General features: G+C 54.0%; 9 protein-coding genes across 9 annotated transcripts; 3 read left to right on the plus strand and 6 right to left on the minus strand.

Annotated features, from left to right (window-relative positions):
• Window positions 1-305: 305 nt before the first annotated feature.
• On the plus strand, window positions 306-2,086 carry MAA_04566 (N-acetyltransferase-like protein; the record flags this gene model as incomplete). Its single annotated transcript, XM_007822662.2, has 2 exons — window positions 306-1,292; window positions 1,364-2,086. The coding sequence occupies 2 exons, from the start codon at window positions 306-308 to the stop codon at window positions 2,084-2,086; spliced, it is 1,710 nt and encodes a 569-aa protein (XP_007820853.2).
• Window positions 2,087-2,429: 343 nt separating this feature from the next.
• On the minus strand, window positions 2,430-4,391 carry MAA_04565 (T-complex protein 1; the record flags this gene model as incomplete). The annotated part of the gene is made up of 4 exons (XM_007822661.2): window positions 2,430-3,565; window positions 3,636-3,957; window positions 4,049-4,215; window positions 4,346-4,391. The coding sequence occupies 4 exons, from the start codon at window positions 4,389-4,391 to the stop codon at window positions 2,430-2,432; spliced, it is 1,671 nt and encodes a 556-aa protein (XP_007820852.2).
• Window positions 4,392-5,620: 1,229 nt separating this feature from the next.
• On the minus strand, window positions 5,621-6,193 carry MAA_04564 (Ankyrin repeat-containing domain protein; the record flags this gene model as incomplete). Its single annotated transcript, XM_007822660.1, has 3 exons — window positions 5,621-5,776; window positions 5,833-5,973; window positions 6,041-6,193. The coding sequence occupies 3 exons, from the start codon at window positions 6,191-6,193 to the stop codon at window positions 5,621-5,623; spliced, it is 450 nt and encodes a 149-aa protein (XP_007820851.1).
• A 2,365-nt stretch (window positions 6,194-8,558) lies between these two features.
• On the plus strand, window positions 8,559-11,171 carry MAA_04563 (phosphoketolase, Mpk1; the record flags this gene model as incomplete). Its single annotated transcript, XM_007822659.1, has 3 exons — window positions 8,559-10,100; window positions 10,156-10,360; window positions 10,456-11,171. The coding sequence occupies 3 exons, from the start codon at window positions 8,559-8,561 to the stop codon at window positions 11,169-11,171; spliced, it is 2,463 nt and encodes an 820-aa protein (XP_007820850.1).
• A 400-nt stretch (window positions 11,172-11,571) lies between these two features.
• Window positions 11,572-12,030, minus strand: MAA_04562 (Acyl-CoA N-acyltransferase; the record flags this gene model as incomplete). The annotated part of the gene is made up of 1 exon (XM_007822658.1): window positions 11,572-12,030. The coding sequence occupies one exon, from the start codon at window positions 12,028-12,030 to the stop codon at window positions 11,572-11,574; it is 459 nt and encodes a 152-aa protein (XP_007820849.1).
• A 705-nt stretch (window positions 12,031-12,735) lies between these two features.
• MAA_04561 (monocarboxylate permease-like protein) lies at window positions 12,736-14,340 on the minus strand (the record flags this gene model as incomplete). The annotated part of the gene is made up of 3 exons (XM_007822657.1): window positions 12,736-13,162; window positions 13,270-13,844; window positions 13,921-14,340. The coding sequence occupies 3 exons, from the start codon at window positions 14,338-14,340 to the stop codon at window positions 12,736-12,738; spliced, it is 1,422 nt and encodes a 473-aa protein (XP_007820848.1).
• Window positions 14,341-15,653: 1,313 nt separating this feature from the next.
• MAA_04560 (mitochondrial protein Fmp26) lies at window positions 15,654-16,967 on the minus strand (the record flags this gene model as incomplete). Its single annotated transcript, XM_007822656.1, has 3 exons — window positions 15,654-16,508; window positions 16,595-16,713; window positions 16,787-16,967. 3 exons carry the CDS (start codon window positions 16,965-16,967, stop codon window positions 15,654-15,656), a joined length of 1,155 nt encoding a protein of 384 aa, XP_007820847.1.
• Window positions 16,968-17,457: 490 nt separating this feature from the next.
• Window positions 17,458-19,583, plus strand: MAA_04559 (kinesin-II 95 kDa subunit; the record flags this gene model as incomplete). Its single annotated transcript, XM_007822655.1, has 2 exons — window positions 17,458-17,668; window positions 17,773-19,583. The coding sequence occupies 2 exons, from the start codon at window positions 17,458-17,460 to the stop codon at window positions 19,581-19,583; spliced, it is 2,022 nt and encodes a 673-aa protein (XP_007820846.1).
• Window positions 19,584-21,071: 1,488 nt separating this feature from the next.
• Window positions 21,072-21,455, minus strand: MAA_04558 (uncharacterized protein; the record flags this gene model as incomplete). The annotated part of the gene is made up of 1 exon (XM_007822654.1): window positions 21,072-21,455. The coding sequence occupies one exon, from the start codon at window positions 21,453-21,455 to the stop codon at window positions 21,072-21,074; it is 384 nt and encodes a 127-aa protein (XP_007820845.1).
• Window positions 21,456-23,830: the final 2,375 nt, after the last annotated feature.

Genomic DNA, 23,830 nt, shown 5'->3' on the forward strand with positions numbered 1-23,830 from the left:
CAGTGAGTGCGCAAGAAAGCGTACCCTAGAGCGTTGGCGTGGGCGCGAGCGTGGCATCGGCCGTTTTTCGCCTGCACCAAGCAGGAGGGCATTTTGGCCGTTTGCCTGCACTGGCACCCGCAAAAGACCCAGTTGCCGGCCGAGCTTTCGTGCGTCTGTATTATAACTGGCAACAACAGGTTTGACTAGGGAAGCAAGCAATGCCAGCAAAGCCTGTATGGCCTGAGATAGATCGACATTGATTCACCGGGTACTCGGTACGGAGTCCCTGGCAACTGGCCACTGAGGGAAAAAAAAAAACAAAAATGCCAGCCGTCATGGACGACCCGGCCGGCCCCACCGTCTACCGGGTCTCCGGGCAGCCTCCGTTCCCGGACCCGAACTGCCCCGGGCTGCCCCCCGACATTGTCCCCCGCCAAGTGACATTGCGGGATCGCCAGACGGTTGCGACGATTGTGCCCTTTGTCTCGCGGCACCAGCTTCCCGCTTCGCTGCTGGTGTATCTGTGCGACCAGCTGAACCGCGAGATAGAGGGAGGTGATACGTATCCCATGATGGAAGCCTTTACCGTGGACGGTTTCGCAGACTACTGGTTCCAGACCTTTGGCGCCGTCATGCTGATGGGAAATATCGACTGTGCGCAGGATGTCTTGGACGGCAAGGACTGGGCCAAGGAGTGTCTCGGAAGCTTCTTCATCAAGCCCAATTATCCTGGTCGCAGCAGCCACATCTGCAACGCCAGCTTCATCACCACCGACGCATCGCGTAACCGTGGCGTGGGACGACTCATGGGCGAGGCGTACATCGACTGGGCCCCGAGGCTGGGCTACACATACAGCGTCTTCAATCTCGTCTACGAAACCAACGTGGCGTCGTGTCGTATCTGGGACGCCCTCGGCTTCAAACGCATCGGCCGCATCAAAGCCTGCGGCAACCTGCGAAGCCATCCGGACCGGCTCATTGACGCCATCATATACGGCCGAGACCTGGCTCCGGGAGAGAGCGAAGAGCTCGTTAGCGAAGAGCGCTTCGACAAGATACGATTCTACCTCAAGTACGGCAAATACCCCAACGGGGCAGACCGCGCCGAAAAGAGCAGGCTGCGCAGCGCGGCAACCCACTACAAGCTCCTCGAGGGCGACAAGCTCATGCTCAAGGACAAGGAAGTCATTTCGGACCCGGGGCGGCAGTACGAGATTGCCAGAAACGTCCACGCCATCCACCACGGAGGGATCAACAAGACCACCGCCACCATTGCAGAAAAGTTCCACTGGAGCCGCATCAAGGAGACGGTCAGCGACGTGATCCGCGCCTGCGCCGAGTGCAAGGAGCTGGGCAAGACGCCGAACCCCGGCGGCAGCAGGAAGAACGGGAGCGCCGCGCCAGCACGCCCCCCAGCTCGGCAACACCGTCCGGAGGCCTCGGCAGCGGCAGCGGCGACGCCCAGCGCCGCCAGGCACAGTCGCCCGTGCCGCAGCACGACGGCGACGGCGACGGCGACATCCGCGTCGACGCCGGGCGCGTGCTGGCGCTGCAGCAGCAGAGCCGCGCCGGCAGCCTCATGGACTCGCTGTCCCGGCCGGGCCCGGCGCCGAGCCAAGGCCCGTACGCCAACCCCAGCGACATATCCGTCCTCGCGCCGGCACACCAGGACGGCCACATGCTGCACGGCGCTCACTCCCACGCCGTGCCGCACCCCCACGGCCACGGGCACCACGGCCACAACCCCATGCTCCAGGACCGGCCTGCCTCCCACGAGGCCTACCAGCCCATCGACCCCCAAATCATCAACCACCACGGCCATCAGCATGCCTCGTCGGCACACGACGACATGCCCTTTGACCAGTACCACCCCCACGCCGACTTTCAGGCTCTCCTCAACGCGACCGAGGACGTGGGCCCGGAGCAGGATTCCGACGCGGCCGCCGCAGAAGCTGCTGCCGCCGCAGCGGTGGACAGGGATTTGGAAATGTTGATCGAGCACGAAGACGTCGACTGTCATGAAGGTCCCATGGACTGTCTAGATGAAGCGAGGAGAACGGGGCATCGCGACAGGCTGTACGACGTTGGGTTTGACGGGGGATAGGGGGCCGGCGGTATAGGTATAGCATTGCTTGTGCTTTTGATTCTTCACACAGCGGTAGTATTTGTACATACATGTAGCGTTTCATAACGACTGTCACTGGTGGGCGCCAACTGCGGCATTACGGGGAATACGCATCCAAGAGACACACATAAGCGCGTCAAGTTAGACGGGTGACGATGACAACAGGTCTAGTATAGAAGTCGTCTTATAGGTATCATACAGACCCTCAACGCCCCATAGTTTCATTTCCCTATATACCCTTTTTTTCATTTTCTGCAACCCACATCTATCCGTGTCCTACAACTTCTCTCATTTTGTTTTTGCGCCCCCGTTTTCACCATGCTCATCGACGGGGCATTCCACGGCCACGACCACGGACTGCCCGCTGAGCAGCGCCCGGCGGCAACTGGCCGGGGGCTTGGGGCTTCGCACTCTCCTCGTTTCGAATGGTTTCGTCTACTCCCAGGATCAAGCAACTGGCTTCAGTAGCGGCCTGCAGAGCGTTGATCTTGACAAGGGCCGGTTCCCAGACAAACCGCTCCATCATGTCCGCTACACCTTCATTCTTGAAGTCCACTCCTGCCCAGGTGCTGCCCTTGCGGTGCTCCACGCGCAGCTTGTTGAGGATATCGGTGGCGTCGAAGCCGGCATTATCGCATAGCTGTCGCGGGATGATCTCGAGGGCCTTGGCGAATGACTTGATGATGGCTTGTTGCTTGTGGGAAATGTTCTTGTCCGCAAAACGGTGTAGGTAGGCTGAGATTTCCATTTCGACAGCACCACCACCCCCAACAACCATGTGGTTTTTGATGGCTCTCTTGACAATCATGATGGCGTCGTGCAGGGATCGCTCAACCTCGGCAATAAACTGCTCTGCACCTCCACGCAGCACCAGGGTGCAGGTCTTGGCTTCAGGGCACTCCTCGAAGAAGTTGAATCGCTCGCCGCCGATCTGGCGCTCCTCGAAGCTACCACATGTGCCCAGGTGCTCGGGCAGGATGTCAGAGCACGTTGACTGGATAACAGCGCCGGTAGCCTGGACCACACGCTCCATATCCTCTGAAGAGACACGGCCGGCGCAGAAGATGTCTCTGTCGGCAAAATATTGAGTGGCCAAATCGCCAATGGGCAGCTTGCTCAGAACAACTTTGGCACCAGTCTTGTAGATAGCCTCCAGCTTCTTGTAGATAATCTGCCACTCAGCGTCGACAATGGCTTGATACTCTGACACCTGCTCCACACGAACCTCGGCGTTGTCCTTCTCGGCCTTGAGTTCCAACTCCACGTTCAAGCATACAATCTTAGGCTTCTTGAACGATTTGGGTTGTTGCTCGAAACCGGCGTACGAGAAGGTCTTCTTGAAAGCCACACCGTTGACGAATCGCGAGTCGGTCAGGGAGCCGCCGGGGATTTTCTTGATTCCAATCAACTTCTCGTTGAGATCGTCTTGGTCGAGGGACAATACGGCATCGACAACCACTGCATTGTGAACGCCGGGTTAGCAGCTGCCATCTTGGTTGAAGGGTCGACAAAGTGTCAGTCATCTTACTCTCCGTGAAGAACCCTGTGTTTTGCTTGATTAACTTGCTGGTCATGGCGGTAGCGGCCAACTTTTTCAGCGTGTCGCGACGATTACCCTCGTTGGTGCTAATAGCGATCTCCTTGATCTTATTAACAGCCAACTGTGATGCTCTTCTCAAACCCTTGATGATGATCTGAGAGCTGACACCCTGCTCGACATGGTCTTTGACCTCCTTCAAGATCTCGCCCGCAAGAACAACGACGGAGGTTGTGCCGTCGCCAACTTCAGCGTCTTGTGATCGAGCGATGTCGACGAGGATCCGGGCAGCGGGGTGGACAATATCGAGGAGCTTTGCGGACAAGTTAGCATATGGGCTTTTCATGCCAAGCCGCATGTCGTATATAACGAGATGTGTCAAGAGTTTTGGAGTAGCGTCGAACCTTCATGACGGTGGCGCCGTCGTTGGTGATGGTCTGCTTGCCATTCTCATCAACCATCAACAGGTCCCCGCCGTAAGGACCTAGGGTCGATTTGATGGTGGCCTGAACAGCGAGACAGGCATTGATGTTGGATACAATTTGGCCCTTGCCCTGGGAGGTATCGGTGCCTATTCCCGGAAGAGTGCAATTAGCCGAAGGGAGTTCTCAAGACGGTACGGTAGGCGCGTGAAGCCTCCCGGCGGCGAGACGAGACTCGGAAGCGACGAGGGGTGGTGATGGCGGTGGGGCAGCTCTCACCTTCCTTGAGGACGATGATGGTGGGAGTTTGGCCTCCAAACGACATATTGGCGGTGGTCGTGAGATTGCCGGTCGCCTTGGAGCTCGACAGCGAATTCTGCGCGCGGTTTTCGTGCTGGTCGAGTCCCACGAAGTGCGATGACGGTTGTCAGTGGGATGTGGATGCACAGAATGCCTGCCTGCCTTGGGAGCTCCAGCCAAAAAAATTGTTGTCTCTGCGCGGTGTTGTCGGACAGTGCGGGGAACACTGTACAACACGCACTGTACGTAGAATAGCTGACCAGGCCCCTTGAGGTTTTGATCGAGAGCTCGAAGCACGTTTGTCCTGCATGATGATTCTACATTCTGATTCTGTATTCTACGAGCGTCAGTGTAGAATGCATATCATCCAAGACATAGTAGCCATCAGATGAGTGAGCTAGCCGTGGTTAATAGGTCAAGTCTAGGGCCAAGTCTAGTTACCTCCCCGTCCCCCTCGTTAGGAATCTATTGGGTGGTTTGTGTTCTCCCGAGTCTCAAGGGGGTCTTGGGGACGAATGTAGTTCCGTTGGATTAGCTCTCTAGTTGAAGTGTAGGACGGATTAAACATGGAAATGCGATCCTCGTGTGCACAAGATTTGCAGCTTATGCCAAGGACACAAAGCCACTCAACGTATCTCATATGTGCGGAACGGGTTTTGATCATGATTAATCCAAGTCACTGAATATCGAGCCGCAGCCTTGAAAATTCTATGTATTGAGGGGATCGAGATGATTGATGATTGAAGCAAAGGACAAGAAACATAGTAAATCAAGATGCCCGTCGCTCAGTCTCACCCCATTCCAGATTGAGATATAATTCCCTCCTTGGCTATAGTTAAATTACCCTAGGGCCAACTAAGATTATCTCACAACCGCTCCTGGGACACCAATACTAATATAGTCCAGAATACGGTGTTGTAACCACCTTCAAGGACATTGGGGGCACATTGTAAAGACGATAAACCCAAATCCTACTTGGAGTCAACCCGAACCTGTGGATGACGTGATGTCTCAGTCAACAACGCCCATAGGAAACAATGCACTCAGGGGGAGCGAACCCGAACCTGATAACAGCGCCAACCCTCAACAGGAGCTGGGGCAAACGCCCAACCTAACTTAATCAAGCTTCTAAGGGGCGCCACAGCATGCCTATTGAGACGGCCGAGGCGAGATGTCCGTAAGAAGGCGGCAGAGAAACACACTGGGCCCTCGACTGAAGCCTCTGGGGTTTTTGGTCTCATATATTCAACACCATTACAACGATGGACCTTGCGCCGGCTCTTTCGCCTTTCCTCGCCCAGGTGCCGCATCGAATTTGGCCTTCCACGCCTCCTCCTGCTTAAACATGGCCACGCATTGCATAGCGTTTGGATTTCCATGTTCTGGATCTGCGCCTCCCTCTAACAGTGCCTGCCGAAAACTGCATAAGTCATTGCCTCGGTTTCGGAACAGATGTAACAACTTGCCTCGATGACGGCATCTTCCTTCTTAAACACAGCTCCCGCCAGAGGACTCTGGTTCTTATCATTGAGGCGGTTTGGGTCCGCGCCGTGCTGGATAAGGAGCCTGACTAATTCTGCGTGGCCGTAATAGGCCGCAAGCATGAGCTGGTTACGAATTTCGCAGGTTAGAGGTGGCTTTCCTGGTCAACTATGTCTGTGGTTCTGTACAAACCAGCGTGTCGCCTTTCTCGTTGGTCAGGTTCGCCGGCAGACCGGCAGGTAGGGCTTGTTGAAAAGTGGCCAGATCACCGGCCCTTGCTGCGTCGTACATGCGCCCGGCCAATTCGATGGCCTCTGGAGGCAGAGAGCTGGACGGACCGTCCATGCTGCCGAGTTTTCCGGATGTTGGATCTGTCGGTTTGGTGTTTGATGTTGGGGGAGGAAGTGTTCGCCGCGGTCCTCGAAGCAGTACTTGTGTGATTAATCGTAAGCTGTAAATTCTTTCACATGCGCATTCAGCCAAGTAAACAAACTCACTCTGGCAGCTGCAACGTCGTGCAGCGGATGAAGGTATTTGAGAATGTGAGATGATGTAAACTGACGGTTCAAGTGGGGCGAGTTGAAAGGGAACCGGCGTCGACAAAAGGCGGCAGACTTGGTGGCATACTAGATTGATTCAAGAGCATCAAGTAGTGCCAATTTCCGCGGCTTGGAATTGATTGTATTCCGGTTTCAACCCCTATCGTACAATCTAGTAATAATAACAAATATTCGTCATCCAGTCATCAAACGCGTGTACATAAAACCCGGCCACTTCCGATGTTCTTGATATCATCATGGCCATCTTTGAACGACGTTGCACTTTTTTTTTTACCGTTGCAGCCATAGTGTTGATCTTCAACATTTGAGCTCTCATCTTGCGCATATCTGCTTCATCGTCTTGAGTCCCTGGATACGTTGCTGGTATCTACCCAAATCATTCTCTATGGGTTTTTGCGGACATGATTGTCCTCCCCGCGGCGGGCATCGATGGTCAAAGACTCAATAGTCAACTGGACCATCGCCACCGGGATTGGTTGGCACCGGTTCTGGATCTAGAGGAGCTGACGGCACAGGCGCGGGCGTCTCCGGTCGATGCTCCATTGTCTTTTTCCTTCTCCGTCTTTCTTCTTTTCCTTGGCTTGGTAAAAGGAACAAGGGGTTTTCAGTAATTGATTGCTGTTGAATAAGGTACGTCAAGTTCACATGTTGTTGCTATGACGGACTGGATGCGGCATCGAACGATGGGCAAAAGCGGCATTTGGATTCAATCTTTTCATCGCTGGCGGCGGGGAACCTCGCAATTGACGTCAGGTGATATTGTAGTGATTGGAGGGGCAACTTCAGACTGCACATGTGGAAGCTGCATCAATTGATGTCAACTGGTGGGTTGACAGAAACTGGTACGTGCCGACTGGGTGGCCAGTTGTGACAGCTCAGCGCTACTCGGCTGCACGTTACAACTGGATGACGCATTAATTGATGCAGACCTCGTGCGATGACAGCTGCTAGGCAAATGCTACACCCACTGTAAGTGGGCAGGTTGGCAGATATGACGCTAGTGCGTGATCCAGAAAAGAGGGATCGAGTGATGAAGCAGGCATCCCGTAGTGTAGCATTGAAAAGCTCAGGAGATTTTGATGCACAGATGCTATCGATTTTTGATGCGATTCGCTGGCAATGCCGACTGAGAGAAACCGGTCTTGTGAAGTCTGCGAGTGCTTCGACATGGGAGATCCCGGTTGACGCGAAATGCCACTTGATTTTGCCTCTTGAAGCTTCACGAGCTGCCCTTGCTATGTTGCATGTGGCTGCTGCTGTCTGGTAGCTCAGCAAGCTCGAGCACAGTACTCCGTACATGTACGGAGCTATGTAATTCAGTACGCCCACTGTCCGGTACCTGCCCAAGGGCAACTGCTATCAATTTAGATTGGGCCCATCGTTATCAATTGATGTTGCATCTTGACCTGCAAGCACTATCGAGATCAAGATGCAATTGACCTCCTTTCCTTGAATGCCGCAATATTTGAGGTAGCAGGGAAAATACAAAAGCTCTGCGCACCGCCGTACTTTGTGGTCTTTGAATTTAACGAGTTTCCATGTTCCCAATGTCATGTCTCGCCAAGCCTCTGGACCAGCACCTGCCACCTCTAACTCGTCGAGTGGTCCTTCCTTCCGTGTGACGCCACCAATGGCCATCGCATTCAATACTTCTCCCAGTCCTCCATCATCCGGTGGTTCCGCATCTGCCCATTGGGCCACGAACCACCACCGACGCCGTACAGCCAGCAGCTTCGCCGTCGAATTAGCTGCTGCCAACTTCCTTTCCAATTCCATCGCTGAGCCACCGTGGGACAACCTTCGCACCATGCCGCCCATTCTGTTTGCGGATCGCCGATGTAAACGGCCCGGCCAGAGGACCTTGCGTCTGGACTCTGGACATACAATAGTCATGTCATCGTCATGCTACCCTTCAAAACTGTCGCCATGGGCGTGCCGGGTCCCCGAATGCCAATTTCTTTGCTTCCTCTTCTTACTTCATCATCCAATTGGCCTGTTCATGCCAATTTGATTGCCTTTCCTCGGGAAGCTTGCTGACATTGCTCACACTGCGAAACCGTTTCTTCGTCTCGCTCTCTCTGAGCTTCAACCGGCCCCGTCACCAGCGCCGGAGCTATTCGCCATCCAGCACCCGCCATTCGCAATTCGCAATGGCTGACGAACAATCCATCCGGGCCTTTGGCCCAGCTCGTTCAACTATCAAGGGCAATCCGCTGAGCTCCTCCGATATTGCTCTGTATAACGACTACTTCAAGGCCAGCTGCTACTTGTCTTTGGGTATGATTTACCTCCGAGATAACCCGCTGCTTCGCGAGCCTCTTAACAAGGCACACTTGAAGCAGCGTCTTCTTGGCCACTTTGGATCTGCTCCCGGTCAGATCTTCACCTATATGCACTTCAATCGTCTAATCAAAAAGTACGACCTGAATGCCTATTTCGTATCTGGCCCTGGCCATGGCGCGCCTGCTGTGCTCTCACAGTCCTACTTGGAGGGCGTCTACTCAGAAGTCTACCCGGAGAAATCCTTGGATGCTGCAGGCCTCCAGAAGTTCTTCAAGTACTTTTCATTCCCTGGTGGCATTGGCTCTCACGCCACCCCCGAAACTCCTGGCTCCATTCACGAAGGTGGTGAATTGGGTTATTCCATTTCCCATGCGTTTGGCTCAGTTTTTGACCACCCAGACCTGATTGCCTTGACCATGGTTGGCGACGGTGAAGCCGAGACTGGTCCTCTGGCAACTTCATGGCACTCGACCAAGTTTCTAAATCCCATAACAGATGGAGCTGTTTTGCCAGTCTTGCATCTTAACGGGTACAAAATCAACAATCCCACCGTCCTTGCCCGTATTTCCCACGACGAGCTCAAGAATCTGTTCATTGGCTACGGCTGGGAGCCCTTCTTTGTTGAGGGCGACGAATTGGACAGCATGCACCAGGCCATGGCCTCAACTCTCGAACACTGCGTCCGCCTGATCAAAGACTACCAGAAAGAAGCCCGAGAGAGCGGGAAAGCTTTCCGTCCCAGATGGCCAATGATTGTCTTGCGAACGCCCAAGGGATGGACCGCGCCCCGAAAGGTCGATAACAACTATCTTGGAGGATTCTGGCGAGCGCACCAGGTCCCCATTACCGATGTCAACACAAACTCTGAGCATCTCAAGGTTCTCGAAAATTGGATGCGTAGCTACGAGCCGGACAGACTCTTCGACAAGGAAGGTGCACCAGTCGCTGCCTTGCGAGCTCTGTGCCCCGAGGGACATCGCCGTATGAGTGCCAACTTGGTGACTAATGGAGGTCTTATTAAGAAGCCTCTCAAGATGCCTGACTTCAGAGATTATGCCATCAAGGTCGATCAACCCGGCGCCACAATGAACGGTAGCATGACAAATATGGCCGGCTTCCTGAGAGACATCATGGCACTGAACATGCACAACTTTAGACTGTTTGGTCCAGACGAAACGGAATCGAATAAGTTGGCTCGAGTTTACGAGGCGGGTAAGAAGGTTTGGATGGGTGATTACTTCGAGGAAGACGCCAATGGTGGCAACCTTGCCATGGCTGGGCGTGTCATGGAGATGCTCTCCGAACATACTTGCGAAGGGTGGCTCGAAGGGTATATTTTGAGTGGTCGCCATGGCCTTTTGAACAGCTACGAGCCGTTTATTCATGTCATTGACTCCATGGTCAATCAGGTATGTCGGCCATGCAACGATGCCTATGATGACGATAGTGCTAACAACATTACAGCACTGCAAGTGGATTGAAAAGTGTCTGGAGGTGGAATGGCGAGCCAAGGTTGCTTCGCTCAATATCCTTCTGACCGCTCTTGTTTGGAGACAGGATCACAATGGCTTCACCCATCAGGACCCCGGTTTCCTCGACGTTGTTGCCAATAAAAGCCCCGAGGTTGTTCGCATCTACCTGCCTCCTGATGGCAACTGTCTCTTGTCTGGTGAGTCTCATCCCATGCTTTTGGCCAATGTGGTTCCTAGAGAGGAGGGGAAAAACTTGGAACAAGAAAAAGATGGCATTACTAATCAGGCGTAGTCATGGATCACTGCTTCCGATCGAATAACTATGTCAACGTTATTGTTGCCGACAAGCAAGATCACCTGCAATACCTAGACATGGAGAGTGCCATTCAGCACTGCACTAAAGGAATTGGCATCTGGACAAAGTTTAGTACTGACTCAGGTTGTGAGCCCGATCTGATAATGGCTTCCTGTGGCGACATTAGCACTCAAGAGTCCATTGCCGCTGTCGATCTCCTGCTCAACTACTTCCCCGATCTCAAAATCCGCGTCGTCAACTGTGTCGACTTATTCAAGCTTATTCACCCGACTGATCACCCGCATGGTCTCACAGACAAAGAATGGATCAGCATCTTTACTGAAAACACCCCCATCATCTTGAACTTCCACAGCTACCCCTGGATGGTGCACCGTCTCACCTACAAGCGACCCGGCAGCAAGAATCTGCACGTCCGAGGATACCGTGAGAAAGGCAACATCGACACGCCACTAGAATTGGCTATTCGCAATCAGACTGATCGTTTCAGCCTCGCTATCGATGCTATTGACCGTATGAAGTTTCTGGGTAACCGTGGTGCTTCGGCTCGACAAGCACTGCTGGACCAGCGGATTGCTGCCCGTAACGAGGCCTTTGAGCAGGGTATGGATCCGCCGGCATTGTCAGAGTGGACATGGCAGCGGAATGGACTTTGGCAGAAAGCTGCTGAAAAATTGACCATTCATACGAAATAAATATTCAAGGGGGTGTTTTGTCTGAGAGGGAGTTGGCGGTGTATAAGTATGTGGCGCAATACGTTGCAAGGTGGCATATGATGGTTTGTTTCTACCGCTTCTAGTCTCCTTAAGTAACTAGTAATGTTTCAGAGTATGAAGATTTCTTTGAATTCGACGGCCTGAACCTCAACACAATATTATCGCTCTATGACCAGTTGTATGGCAAGAGAATTTCATTGATTGGCTCAATACGCATGGCTAGGTAGAAAAATATCCAGCGGCGATACGTATTGCTCGACGGGTTGGGCGTCGTCGATGAAACTAAGTGGTTGTGGACTCGCCGCCCTCACTCAACATGTGATTTGTCACCAAGCCACCTTGAAACTCATGACGTTCAGCAACATAGAATCCAAGGCTCTCAAGCAGTGGCTTTGTTTCTGGGGTGGTATTTCCAAAAGCCGCCCACGCTTCTCAGACACCTCTGATACGATGAGCATAGACAGAAACTACACGTTTGATTGGCCCTGGCCTTGTTCATCGCGTCAAAATTGGCTTGAAAGAAGCTCGCAGCGGGTTTCGCATCGCCGGCGGCGGGGAACATGGTCTCGGTGAAGGCCGTGGGCTTGGCGCCTGGAACCGGAGCCGGCGCCGGAGCCGGACGCCGGACCCAGCGTGCCCACCCGGCAATCGGGGCCGCGGGAGTGGTTTCGTGAGCGATTATGACGTGGGCCATAGGGTCGGCCGTGTTATTCTCGATCCAGTTGACGTATTGCCGCTGGGAGGTTAGATCCGAGGCCGGCAAGCAGCGTTTGTGGAAATTGCTATTTCGCAGCGCGCTGTGAAGGGCTTTGAGCATGGCCGGTTGGTCGGCGGGCATGGCTGGGCAGATGCGGAGGAGCGGAGATATTGTTGGATCATGTAGCTGTGTCGTTGGGCTTTGGATTGGGGGGAGATGGATAAGTCAAAGGGTCTTGATGGCTGGATCGTGCTTACGCCATCCGTGAGAGTCGCGGTCGCGAGCGCGAGGCATGCATGGGCATTTCCCAGCGTCGACGGATTCTCAAAATAGAGCGCTAGGCCTTCAGCTGGGGTTTACTCTCTGAACCTCTCTCTCTCTCAAAAAACGTCATGTATTTTGGCTGTCCTTTTAGGCACGCTTCATCTGAATGAAGCCGCAGCAAAGCAGCTTTTCCCAAGGCTCAGCGTGGGGATACCATGTAAATGTCGCACAGGATACAGGGGGTAAACACACAATTACATGTGGCGTGGCCACGCCCATTTCTTGGTGCGATAGTAAATGCGAAATACGATTGTCCTTCAACCCGGTCGTCCCCACGTCCGTTTCTGTCAGATTTGCCTTGAAGTAAATGATGGAATGTACAAAACTATCTGCATCGCTCGTTGTGTCTCCTCAACCGCTACATTTTGGCGCCTTTCTTGCAGCTATTCACAGCGGCATCATGTTTACCAACGCGATAATTATCTACACAGCAACCATTGCCCGTGCCCCCAAACCCTCACGCACAGTCAACTAGACAGAGAAAAAAACAATGGGAGAGGGAATAGAGTTCCAATGCCACCTTTACACGGCGGATAATTTGGAGCCAACCAGTAGAAACCTTACCACGACAAAGGTACAAGTCGAGGCCAAAAGAGAAAGGCCACAAAAGAGCTGCAGGCCCAGGTAGTTGCCGTCGTCTGCGGCAACGAGGGCGCCGCCGACAGGACTTCCCACCAGGGCGCCAAGGGACATGACTGCGAAGGCCGTGCCGACTTTTGTGCCGATTTGGCTAATGTCGGAGATCTGAGCAATGAGGGTGGCAGACAGGGAGATGAATCCGCCTGAGGAGAAGCCGAATACAGCCAAGAAGACGACGATGCCGGCCGCGTTTCTAACGGGTATCCAGACGGCCAGGCAGGAGAGAGCAGAGAGGAAGCCGATAAAGATCATGACGTTGAAGCGGCCCAGTTTATCGGCCGCAATCCCCGGAATGATGCGGCCAAAGATGCTAACAAGATCCAAAGTCAGCAAAGGGGAGGTTCTCCCGGGGGGGGGAAGCCATGCAATATCCTTTCTTTCCTAATTGACACGTATAGAAAAAGAAAGAGATGGTACCTTGCAGCATTGAGAATCGGCAGTAGATACGGAATCAGAGCCGCTGGGACCCCGGCGGCCCGGGCCTGCAACAGAGCAAAATTAAACGGCAGCCACATGCCAACCATGAAGAAGAAGAAGGCGGCCGTCGTGGCGGCCAGGCGGATGTCCCCCAGGGCGCCGAAGCAATCCGTGAGCTTGAACGGGCGCAGGCGCGGCGGCAGCCTCGGCCTGACGGTGCAGCAGGCGACGGTCAACAGGGCAAGGAATATACACGCCAGCGTGCGCATCATCCAGGGGAATCCGAAGCCCCGGATGAGGCGGTCCATCGTGATGGGCAGCACGACGCCGCCCACGGAGCCCCCGGCGGCCATGATGCCGTACGCGGCGGAGCGGCGTCTCGAAAACCACGACGTCACGCACGGCATGGACGCGCTGAAGACGGCGCTGGAGCCGAGCCCCGCGGCGACGGACTGCGCGAGGAAGAACTGGTGGTACTCTGTGCAGAAGGACATCATGACCAGCCCGAAGAGGAGGAAGGCCGCGCCGGGCCCCAGGAGCCCCTTCGGCCCGTAGTTGTCAAAGACTCGCCCGAACTATTCGGGGAACAAGACCAGAGGGTTAGAAAACCTCGGGAAGAGAGAGATGAGGAGCGGAGAGGGGCAGGCTTACAACCGTGCTGGCAGATATCATGAGGAATGCCTGGACGGCCGTGATCCAGCCGATGGCGGAGGCGTCGTGGTGCGCCAGAGGACCAGAGGCGTAGTATTCGACAAACACGCCGGAGCAGTTGAGCAGCCCAAAGGTGCAAAAGGAGGCGCACCAGCCGCCGAACACGACGAGCCATGCGCGAAGGCCGCCGTCGGGGTAGTGGGCGTCGTTGCCGGCTTCTGTAGCCGTTGCCTCCGGGTCGGCGCTCGGGACGCCGTGTTTCAGTATGCTCTGGGACGCTCGTGCCGCAGTCGGCTGGGGTTGCTTCTCGCCAAGCTGATGGCCGGACGGGCACGAGCTGAGGCAGAGAGTCGTTGAGCCCAGCGACTCGGTGGAGGACTTGGTTCCGTCAACCGCCTTCTCCGAGTTTGCAAACGGCATCTTGACCGAGGCAAACAGCGCAGATGACTTGCTGAAGTGAAAGACGCCGCGGTGGCCGTTTATACCTGCTGCTTCATGCGAAAAGCGCAGCAGAATCCTGGCAACTGTTGTGTTGTGGTTACAGTGGTTCGGCCGACTTACACCGTGTCTATCTATCGGGCGAATCGTTTCCGCGAGTTGGAACAAGAACGGTGAAAATCGCTACTTGTAAAAAGACGGCAATCTCTAACAATACGGACGCCTCTGTGTAATGAATGTTGGATTATAAGCGAAGGGCGGAAGAAGACACAAGGAGCGGAGGATGGCGGCGAGCAGAGTCCAGGACACTTGGCCGATGTTATATCCCACCAGCCAGCACTCTGCTTGGGCAAACAATACACCAAAAAGATGCTATGGCATCGCTCGGCACTCATCCCACTTGCCATGATCTTGTACAAAATGCTATTGTTGCCCATTGTTCCGCGGTCGCGGTGAGCCAACAACACATCCGGGCAGCGGCCCAGTGCACTCGCCCACAACAACGTACAAGGTTCCGAGGAAACCATCACGACGCACCTGTCGTGAAGAGACGCCGCATGCGGATGTGGTGGTTCGTTGTTGGCTGCTCCGTGTCTCACCCGTCCAGAGAGATCCGGGGAACCTGAGCGCCGGTTGTTATTGTGACTGCCGGGTTTCTATTGTGCCCGCGGCGACCAAAACTGTCAGACATCCCGGGCTTGGCAGTGCATTGGCAACAGGCAAGCAAGCAACTGTGTCGGTAGAGCCACTCGAGTCATGGTTGTCGGTGCAAACCCTCCAAGGGCCGCATGGCTGTGTTATGGCACCGCGAGACGATTCAAACACCCATGAGCCGGAAATGCATTCACCAGCTCCCGCCACGGGCGCCGGCGCGTGAAGACTATGGAAGTATAGCAACTGTTCATGCAGATGAGCGGCAGTATACACGACGCAAAGGGGCGGTAGATATCCGCTGGCTTGTTTGACGCCCACATAGAAAAGAGAAATGTATGACTGAAACACAACGAACCTTACCGGCCGAGACGCCTGTATTCGGCATGTCAATACGGACATCTGGATTTGATTTACACTCGCAACGTTGGATGCGAGTACTTGTGACACGCCCGGTCCCAAACCCGGCCCCAGCGGAATGACAACTGGGAGGAGAAAGCTCGCTGTCGTCCACTCAAAATCTATGAATATTCAGTAGCTTGTCTTGTAGTACTAATACACTTCTACCGTCAATATGGAATACAAATGAGCAAACGTGTCTTGTTCGTGTCATTTTGGCTCTCCCCAGCCAACAGCGCTTCTCATTACCGCACAAACTCTTTCAGCTCCCTTCCCTCTTCTAATACAACCTTGCTGTCTTTTGGCGGCGATCCAACTCGCAGATTGCTGGCGGCCTCGTCTGCTTGAGACTTGTCTAGCATCTGCCCTCCCTGCTTCGGCTTGTTTGCCAGCTCGACAGCTGAGGGTAATACTCCCGCCGGTGCATCGGCAATTTCATTGACTTGCTCTCGAGACAAGACATCTGCGACACGCACACCCCGACTTGACATCAGGATGGTGGCAGGGCCCTTGAACTGAAGGAATAGACGGTCACCCCAGATGGTTCGTCGTGCCATGGTTCGGAAGTTGTGCAAAGCCCCAGCAAGAAATTTGTAGACATCCGAGTTTCGCACCGTCTTGACAAACTCCATCTCTGGAATCCAAGATGTTAATGAAGGCACCTGAAGACGCAGGCTGGTGCTCTTGAAACGGAATGGCTGCGGTGCGTTTCTTGAAACAGAGTAAGCGACAACGCTGCCCGGATGAGCGACAAACTCTTCGCCTTCTCCCAGTGTAAGCTGGTAGATTTGTCCAGGAGCAGATAGGGCGGCTAGCCCCCGCCCAGTTAACTGTGTGCTGCCCCAGTGTGCAAGCGCAAGCCTGCGCTGGATCCGGGAAGACAGCGTCAGAGTGTGGCCTGTCCAAGCGAGGAGCGCATTTCGTTGCGAAACCATCCAATCGGTAGTGCCATCGAGGTGAAGCACGGTAAACGTAGTCGTCGGTGACTTTGTCGAGATGAGAGCGGTAATGGGTGTCGTCGCGGAAATTCGCTGGTAGACAAACGGAACTCCGAAAGCAGCTCGGGTTACAGGATTCAACAGTGACAAGGTCGATTGGGCCTTGGGCAAGCATGCAGTTAGAAGTATTTCTCCAACAAGTTTGGACCGAATCGCATGCCATAATCACACGGCTTCATCATTCATACATTATCTGGCTTTCCAGCTACAGCAACAAGTGTGCCCCGCCTCGTGTAAAGTTTCTGCGATGCTGAAAGGGTGACGGATAGCAGTGAGTATGGAGATCCAAGAACTTCGAATCGAGCATCTGTAAAAGTCCCATGTTAGCTTCAAACTATGCTGAGCCAAGCTACGAGTGCGAAAATGAGCAGTCGGCTTACCAGCCATATCTCGCGCGCCGTCAATGGGAGCTCCGAAGGCATCGCCCGGCACCCTTGGGGACTCGGTGCTCGGTGCGGCGCTAATGTGAATACTCCTGCATTGCCAGCAGACAAAGGACGCGGGCCGCTGAAGACGCAGACCACGTGTCGACCTCACCAGCGGCGAAGACCCTCGCATCATGGCGTCGCAGTCTCTTTGAAGAGACTTTTGTTCGTCCGTGGCGGTCGCAAGAACGGACGGTTGACGTCGATGCGCAGCTCACACATGCTTGGGTGGCACGCTTGACTGGAAGGGCGGCTTTTTCCGATGCCGTCCACTGGCCCCACAATCGTGGGCAACTCTGTTGAGATGGCCCAGCTATTGGCTGGAGCTGTCGTTGCCCAGACAACCATGCCAATCTCGCTTTGCTTTGCCAATGAATTGGCACCTCCACACCAAAGATCCTGGCTGGACTTAGTACTCCGTAGTTACTCGGTTTGCCAGCGAGTTTCCATCACCCGTCATCTCCCTGGACACAAGTATCGTGTACGGGAGTAGTGCCGGGAGCGTTCATTGTAAATCGCCGTCGCGTGCCTCGGGTTGCATCGCGACGTTCCCTTTGTCACTTGGCGTCCTTTCTGTCGTGTCTGGTGCTTTGCCTTGCATGCCTTCTTTCCCTTAAACATCAGCCATGTCCGTTCGTGTTGTTGCGAGGATACGTCCGCTGCTGGAGACAGAGCTGGACAAGGACATCATTGTTCGTCCTGACGGTGCTGAAGCAGGCGGGCCGCATACCATTGTCAAGATCCCCAACCCGAAGAACCAGGCTGAGGACTTTTCCTTTGCGTTCAATGCCGTGTACGATCAGTCGACATCACAAGAGACGCTGTTTACTTCTGAAGGTATGGGTTGCAAAAGAAACGGCAGTTCCTGCCCTTGCCCCTCTCCAAACGTCTGAAGGACGCGTCCACCTCGATCCCTCCCCCAATGCTAAAGCCTTGAACAGTACAGCCGCATCTCAAGTCACTATTCCAGGGATATGATGTCACAATATTCGCCTACGGTGTCACTGGCACGGGGAAGACGCACACTATGCGTGGCGGTCTCAAGCTCGCCGACCGAGGAGTTATTCCCCGGCTTTTGAGCGGCGTGTTTCGAAGAGGCAAGAAGATTGCTAAGGACTCGGAGGGCAACACGACGGTAAACGTCAGCCTGTCGTACTACGAGATTTACAATGACAAGGTGTTTGATTTGCTCGAGCCGCCCGAGAAGAGAACACCATCCGGACTGCCCCTTCGCGCCGAGGCCAGCGGGAGAACCGTTGTAGCCGGGCTATCTGAGCGAGCCTGCGAGGACCTCCGAGACTTTGAGAAGCTGTACATTGAGGCTAACAACAACCGTGTTACCGCGTCCACAAAGCTGAACGCGCACAGTAGTCGGAGTCACGCCATCCTCCGCGTCAAGGTAACCCAAACCACGGACGGAATGATCCGTGAGAGTACTGTATCTGCCATTGACTTGGCAGGTTCAGAAGACAACCGCCGCACTGACAATGGCAAGGAGAGACTGGTCGAATCGGCGGCTATCAACAAGAGCCTCTTTGTCCTCAGCCAGTGTATCGATGCCATTTCAAGAGGTGACAAGCGCATTCCGTATAGAGAATCCAAAATGACCCGGATTCTCTCCCTTGGTCAGAACAACGGCATCACTATTATGTTCTTGAACCTGGCTCCTCTCCGCAGCTACCACCTTGACACCCTGAGCAGTCTAAACGTCAGTTCCCGGGCGAAGCGGATAGAAGTCCGCGAGATTGAGAACGAAGTAGTGTTCAAGCAGTTCCCCAGATCGGCGGGCTCTCATACCGTTCAGCGCCAGCCACTTCGACCGCTGGCTCATGCCTTGAGCGCTCACAACGTGCACAATGGCAACGTAGCTGCCAAAGGTTCTGCAGACGCAACTCGACCCATCAAGTCGTTCAGTGTTTACACAGACAAGGCCAGGCAGTCTCCGACCAAGACCATCTCCATGGCAACATCGCTGCCGCGACCTGCTGCTGTAAATGTTAGTTTGGTGCCTCGCCTCAGCGCCGCCTACAAGCGCCCATCGGACCACGAGAGCGGAATTGCGAGACCCAGAAAGCTTGCTCGACCGTCCATTGATGAGCCATCCATCACAGTAACTGCATCACAAATTGAGGCCATGGTCGAGAAAAAGGTTGGCGAGATCTTGGCAGCGAGGACGGCCGCCGAGAAGGCAGTGCAAAGCCAAAATCGCGGTGCGTCTTCTCAACATGACGCTAGCGAAGCTATGCAAAGACGCCTAGAGGCCCTCGAGCGGCGCATCGAGAGTGAAGATGCTCGTGTAGACTCGAAGTCTGATGGTCTGCGATTTCTGCTGGCTGCCAGGCAACACAGGGAGAAGGGTGACGACGCCTCGGCATTGAGAGCTTACGAAATGGCACTGCCATTCTTTCCAGGACAGGCCAAGTTGATTGGGAAGATTCAACGCCTGAGAAACCGATTGGGAATTTCAGTCGAGCAGACTTGCGTCATGAGAAGCCCCATGAGGAGCCCCCTGAGACATGACAAAAAATTGAGACGGACACGCCTCACAATCAACCCTGACGGCACAACCTCCGACCAGGACGAAGCGGATGTTGAGGAGGAGTTTTTAGATGATGACACTGTCAGGATCAAGCCACGAAAGTCGAGGTCCAAATCCATGGCCAAGCTGCAAGTATACGGTGACGTCAACGAAACGACAACTGTACTAGGTGCTCGGGATCTGGCTCCTTCAAGGGGGCTCGTGAGTTACTAAATGGCGGCGGTTTGGCCACTTGACGGATGTAAAAGCCATTTTGTTTTGCATATGCATCATATAGATAGAGAGTTTGGAGAGGGTGTGATTTGCATACCCTGCGTATGCAGGGCTAGCATATTTGAATGGCGTTGAGCGGCATAGTGTGGGATGGGACGGTCTGCGTACCTGCTTGGGTAACGAACATGGCGTAGTCGCATGTTTGCCATGTCTGTGAATAAGGTGTTTGAATATATCCGCATCAAAGTCTAGCGTTTTTTTAAGCCACATGATGTGATGTGTCTCAGTCGATAGCTTGCCCTGCAGCGTCGGGCGAGAAGGCGACGGTCTTCATGGTCCAGGTCCAGGACCGGCCAGGCATCTTATACAAGTTATTTCAGTTCACCCAAGTAGACATCTGTGTCGTGGATTTTTTTCATTCATTGCCAGCACATCAATGAATCCTCCTCTTCCCTTTTGTGTGTGTGTGTGTGTGTGTCAAGCCAAACAAGGTAAAGCATCAAGGCCTTATTTCCGTAGTCGCCGCGACGGCGTTCCCCACAACGGCCAATGGCTCCAGGGCCAATCGACAGCAGTGACTTGAAACTCACCAGACACCAGACATGACAGCTTGACAGCGGCATTGGCGACGAGCACTCGGGCCCCAGGGCATGAACGCCCCCCCACCGGTTTCAAACCTCGTCGGTCTCACGAGGCGCCCTTCTCTGGCGGACGACATCAGCTCGAAACAAACTGGTTCAGGACTGTCGCACCGTTCAGTTGGGTGCTCACACGAGACACTTGGCCACCAGTGTCTAAAACGAGGGTCAGAGACATGGTGGCCCTCGTGCCACGTCTGGCCCTTTGTGCAATTGATTCCCCCAGTCCACGGGGAGGAGGGGACTTGATTACAGCTTCGGCCCTCTGAAGGAACAGAGCGCACATGTAGAAGAAAAAAAAGTGCCAACATTTTCATCCAGACAAATCTATGTACAAGTGGAAGCCCGTGGTTTAAAAAAAAAACCAAAATACGCTCTACAAGCATGTACGGCAAAACCACGCCCAAGAGCTCCAATATGAAGCCGTCGAGACTCGACGTGCCCGATGGCCAGTGCTTTTTGGATGTACCCAACTCCCTGGAGACGAAACCTCAGAACCAATGAGGCCGTAACCCATGAACCCCCCCCCCCCCCCCCCCCCCCAAAAAAAAAAAAAATTAAAAAATAACGAGGTTGATGACGAACGCTGAACTAGGCATGACGAGGTAATTCGTGAAAGAGTCGCACCCGTGTTATTTCCTCGCGACGGGAGAGATCCATTAGACATATTCTTTGCTCTTCCTTTGCCCTCCCTCCTTGCGGACCTGGAAACCATCTCGTTGATTTCCGCCATGCTCTCTCAACGTGGCGGGCCCTTGGATCGAGGGTTTCAAGGATGTATCCTTGCAAAGGGCGCATCTCATATCAGGCCATGTTAAACAACTATACACACAAGAAGCAAGTTGGAACATCATCTGATCATGCTGGTGCGTCGCTCGACAACTCGCGGTCTTTCCTTGGATCCGAAAACACTGCCGAGGCTGGGGATGGAACTGAATCGGCTCAACTTTTTGCGTTCAGGCATGGAGATTTCCGGGCGGGGCTCGGGGGGGAAAGTAGTGACGGGCATATTTTTGCCGGGCGATACCATTTCACCGTGGAGTGCGTCTACATGATCGTTGCTGGAATCTGTGGACGAGCCAGTGGTGTTTGGCGTTTGGTAGACGTATTCGCCGTCAACGTAGATTGCATTCGACTGGAAGGTAGATCGACGATTGCGACGGCGGGTATATCGCTGCTCGAGGCGGAAGAGCTCCAGTTTGGCCTGGATTCTGTCGATGAGGCTTTGGCCCATGATGGGTGAAGGGTAGAGCGAAGTAACTGGTCGGAGAAGAAGAGGAAATGAACGTCCTCAGTTGGAAGAAGCCGATTGGAGCTGTTTCGACTGCGCAAGTGGCCACCAAGAGAAGGCAGATAGGGAGTACGGGGGTGGACAGAAGTTGAAGCCGCCGTCGAGATTAAAGACTGAGTAGTAGTTCCGCCGAATGAGGATATAAAAAGGAAGGGTGCGCGCCTCGAGAGGAGCTGGTACTAATTTGGCGGTTACGAGGCTGCTTGACCGGTTTTGTGATTTCAAAACGAGAGTGTACTGAGAGCAATTCGATGTAGGGATTCACCAGGAGTATCCCAATCTTGGCCCAAGAGGAACGATAGCAAAGGAAAAGAGAGCGAGAGCACAATCAGTGCAGGGGTAACTGGTGAGAGTGATAGCGAAAAGGAGGGACGGACATGGACGACACGACGAAGTAGCAGTCGAGCGGGAGAAGGTCCAGATGTCGACATGGACTGACTGGGAGTGAGTGGATGGACGGTGGATGCGCAACAGGGGATGCTTTTAGCTTAGTGGCCTGGATGATTGGCAACTTTGGGCAACATGGCTGCTGGGTCCATTTCGGGTGTCTGGGTCTGGGGGTCGGGCAACGTAATTGGCTGGCTGTTTTGACTGGTTGCAGGAATCAACCCTCAGAATAGACTGGGGGGCCGGCTGCCGCTGGCAGGGGCAATAAATGGTTAACGGTGCTAAGAGCTGAGTGGTGTGGTTCCTGTATCAGAGACGTCCAGATGTCGGTGTTATCCATGCGCCCACCGCGTGCCCAGCACCACAGAATACGGAGTGTACCACTAGTATTCCCTACCACCCCAGGATTTAATTCAAGTAATATCTGGCACCACGGCGACATGGCAACACGGCAACAGGGTTACCTCCTCGCGACAGGCAGGCACCCAGTCAGATCCTCAGTACAGTCAATACTACTAACCAAGTCATTAGTAGATTAAAAACACAGCATGTTGTTGGCTGGCTGGCGGAATGCTCCGTACTAGTACTCGGTCTGGAGTACCGGGCCAACTGGTGAGCCTGGCATAGTGTACGGAGTATGCCTAGGTGCGCAAGTGGTTATAGTGATGCCCACCAGTGAAAAGACCCAGCTTGGTGGCGTGGCGGTAGAGTCCTTGGTACGGAGTATCGGCTGGCGCAAGCACATGCAGGCTGATATGGATTTCTCGCAATGCAAGCTGCAGGTAACTTAGTCATTTGTATCCAACATTTGTATCCAAATGTGCCAACCTGTTGCTCTGGACCGTTCGGCGTTTCTTGCTTGTCTCTACCTAGTTGATTCTCCAATGCTCACCATCGAGAACCCCCCTATCCATGACGGTTTGCTGTGCATGTACAATTAATTATTCGGCTCCCCATCTTTGAATATTCCAAGCTAGTCTGTGCGTTCGGTGCTACGGGCCCGGCGTCAAGCCCTGGCGGCGCTGATGATGTCTCATTTCTCAACCGTGGATCGTCATTGGAGTTTCCGTGCGCCGATCATGGCGGAGGTCAAAATGGGGAAATGAAAGCAACGCCTTATGGCAGATGATTATTAGTCGAGTTGATGCGAAAGAGAGTTTTGTACGGAACCCGTCGTATCGATGCTTCAACTGCCCAGATCGGAACACGTCTCGTGCCGACTTCGCATCAATTGTCATGAGTGATGCCTATGCACCACTTTGAAGCAGCCACTGGCTGCCCGACTGGTGACTGCTTTCGAATATTCAAAGTCTACCTAGCACGTACGTACTTCCGTACAACCTTGAAAGTTTAGCGCAGGTACGAAATGCGGAAGCGCATGCAGCACCAACGATCGTGTGGGGGGTACAATTCGGTCAAGTCGTCTTTCGTAGTCCGTTGACCGTTTCTCCCGCCCATGTTGCTTGTTGAGGACAAGCCTTTGCGTTAGATTGGCTCATCTCACGGTGCTACTCTGCATGTCGACAACCGTGGACCGCCAACCGCCTCAGGTCGTGTCGTCCTCTCGTCGCGCTTGGGTCATCAACAGCCAAACCGGTATTGTCGGATACTCCCTAACACTCACCGTCACACTAAACGGTGGTGCATACAGTGGGTGTACATGACTTGTTCTTTCGTTCACCCGTGTAACCCAACCAATAATCTCGGAAACAATGGCGCCAGCTCCTACGTTCACGTAGTTTCTGTATGCCATCCACCTGTACCCACTTGGGCAAGATTCGTAAAGTTGCTTGATCCAGCTCATCCACTCAATCAGCATTCTGGAACGATTACCCGCTTTCCCTTGATCTCTTCTTCCAATCCGCTAGTCAGGGAGGCTTCTTGTGAGATGATCCGCACGACACCTCTGGCTGCAAGTTGGTATCTGCAGA

The sequence above is a fragment of the Metarhizium robertsii genome (assembly GCF_000187425.2).
Source record: "Metarhizium robertsii ARSEF 23 chromosome Unknown MAA_Scf_1, whole genome shotgun sequence".
Taxonomy (NCBI): Eukaryota; Fungi; Ascomycota; class Sordariomycetes; order Hypocreales; family Clavicipitaceae; genus Metarhizium; species Metarhizium robertsii.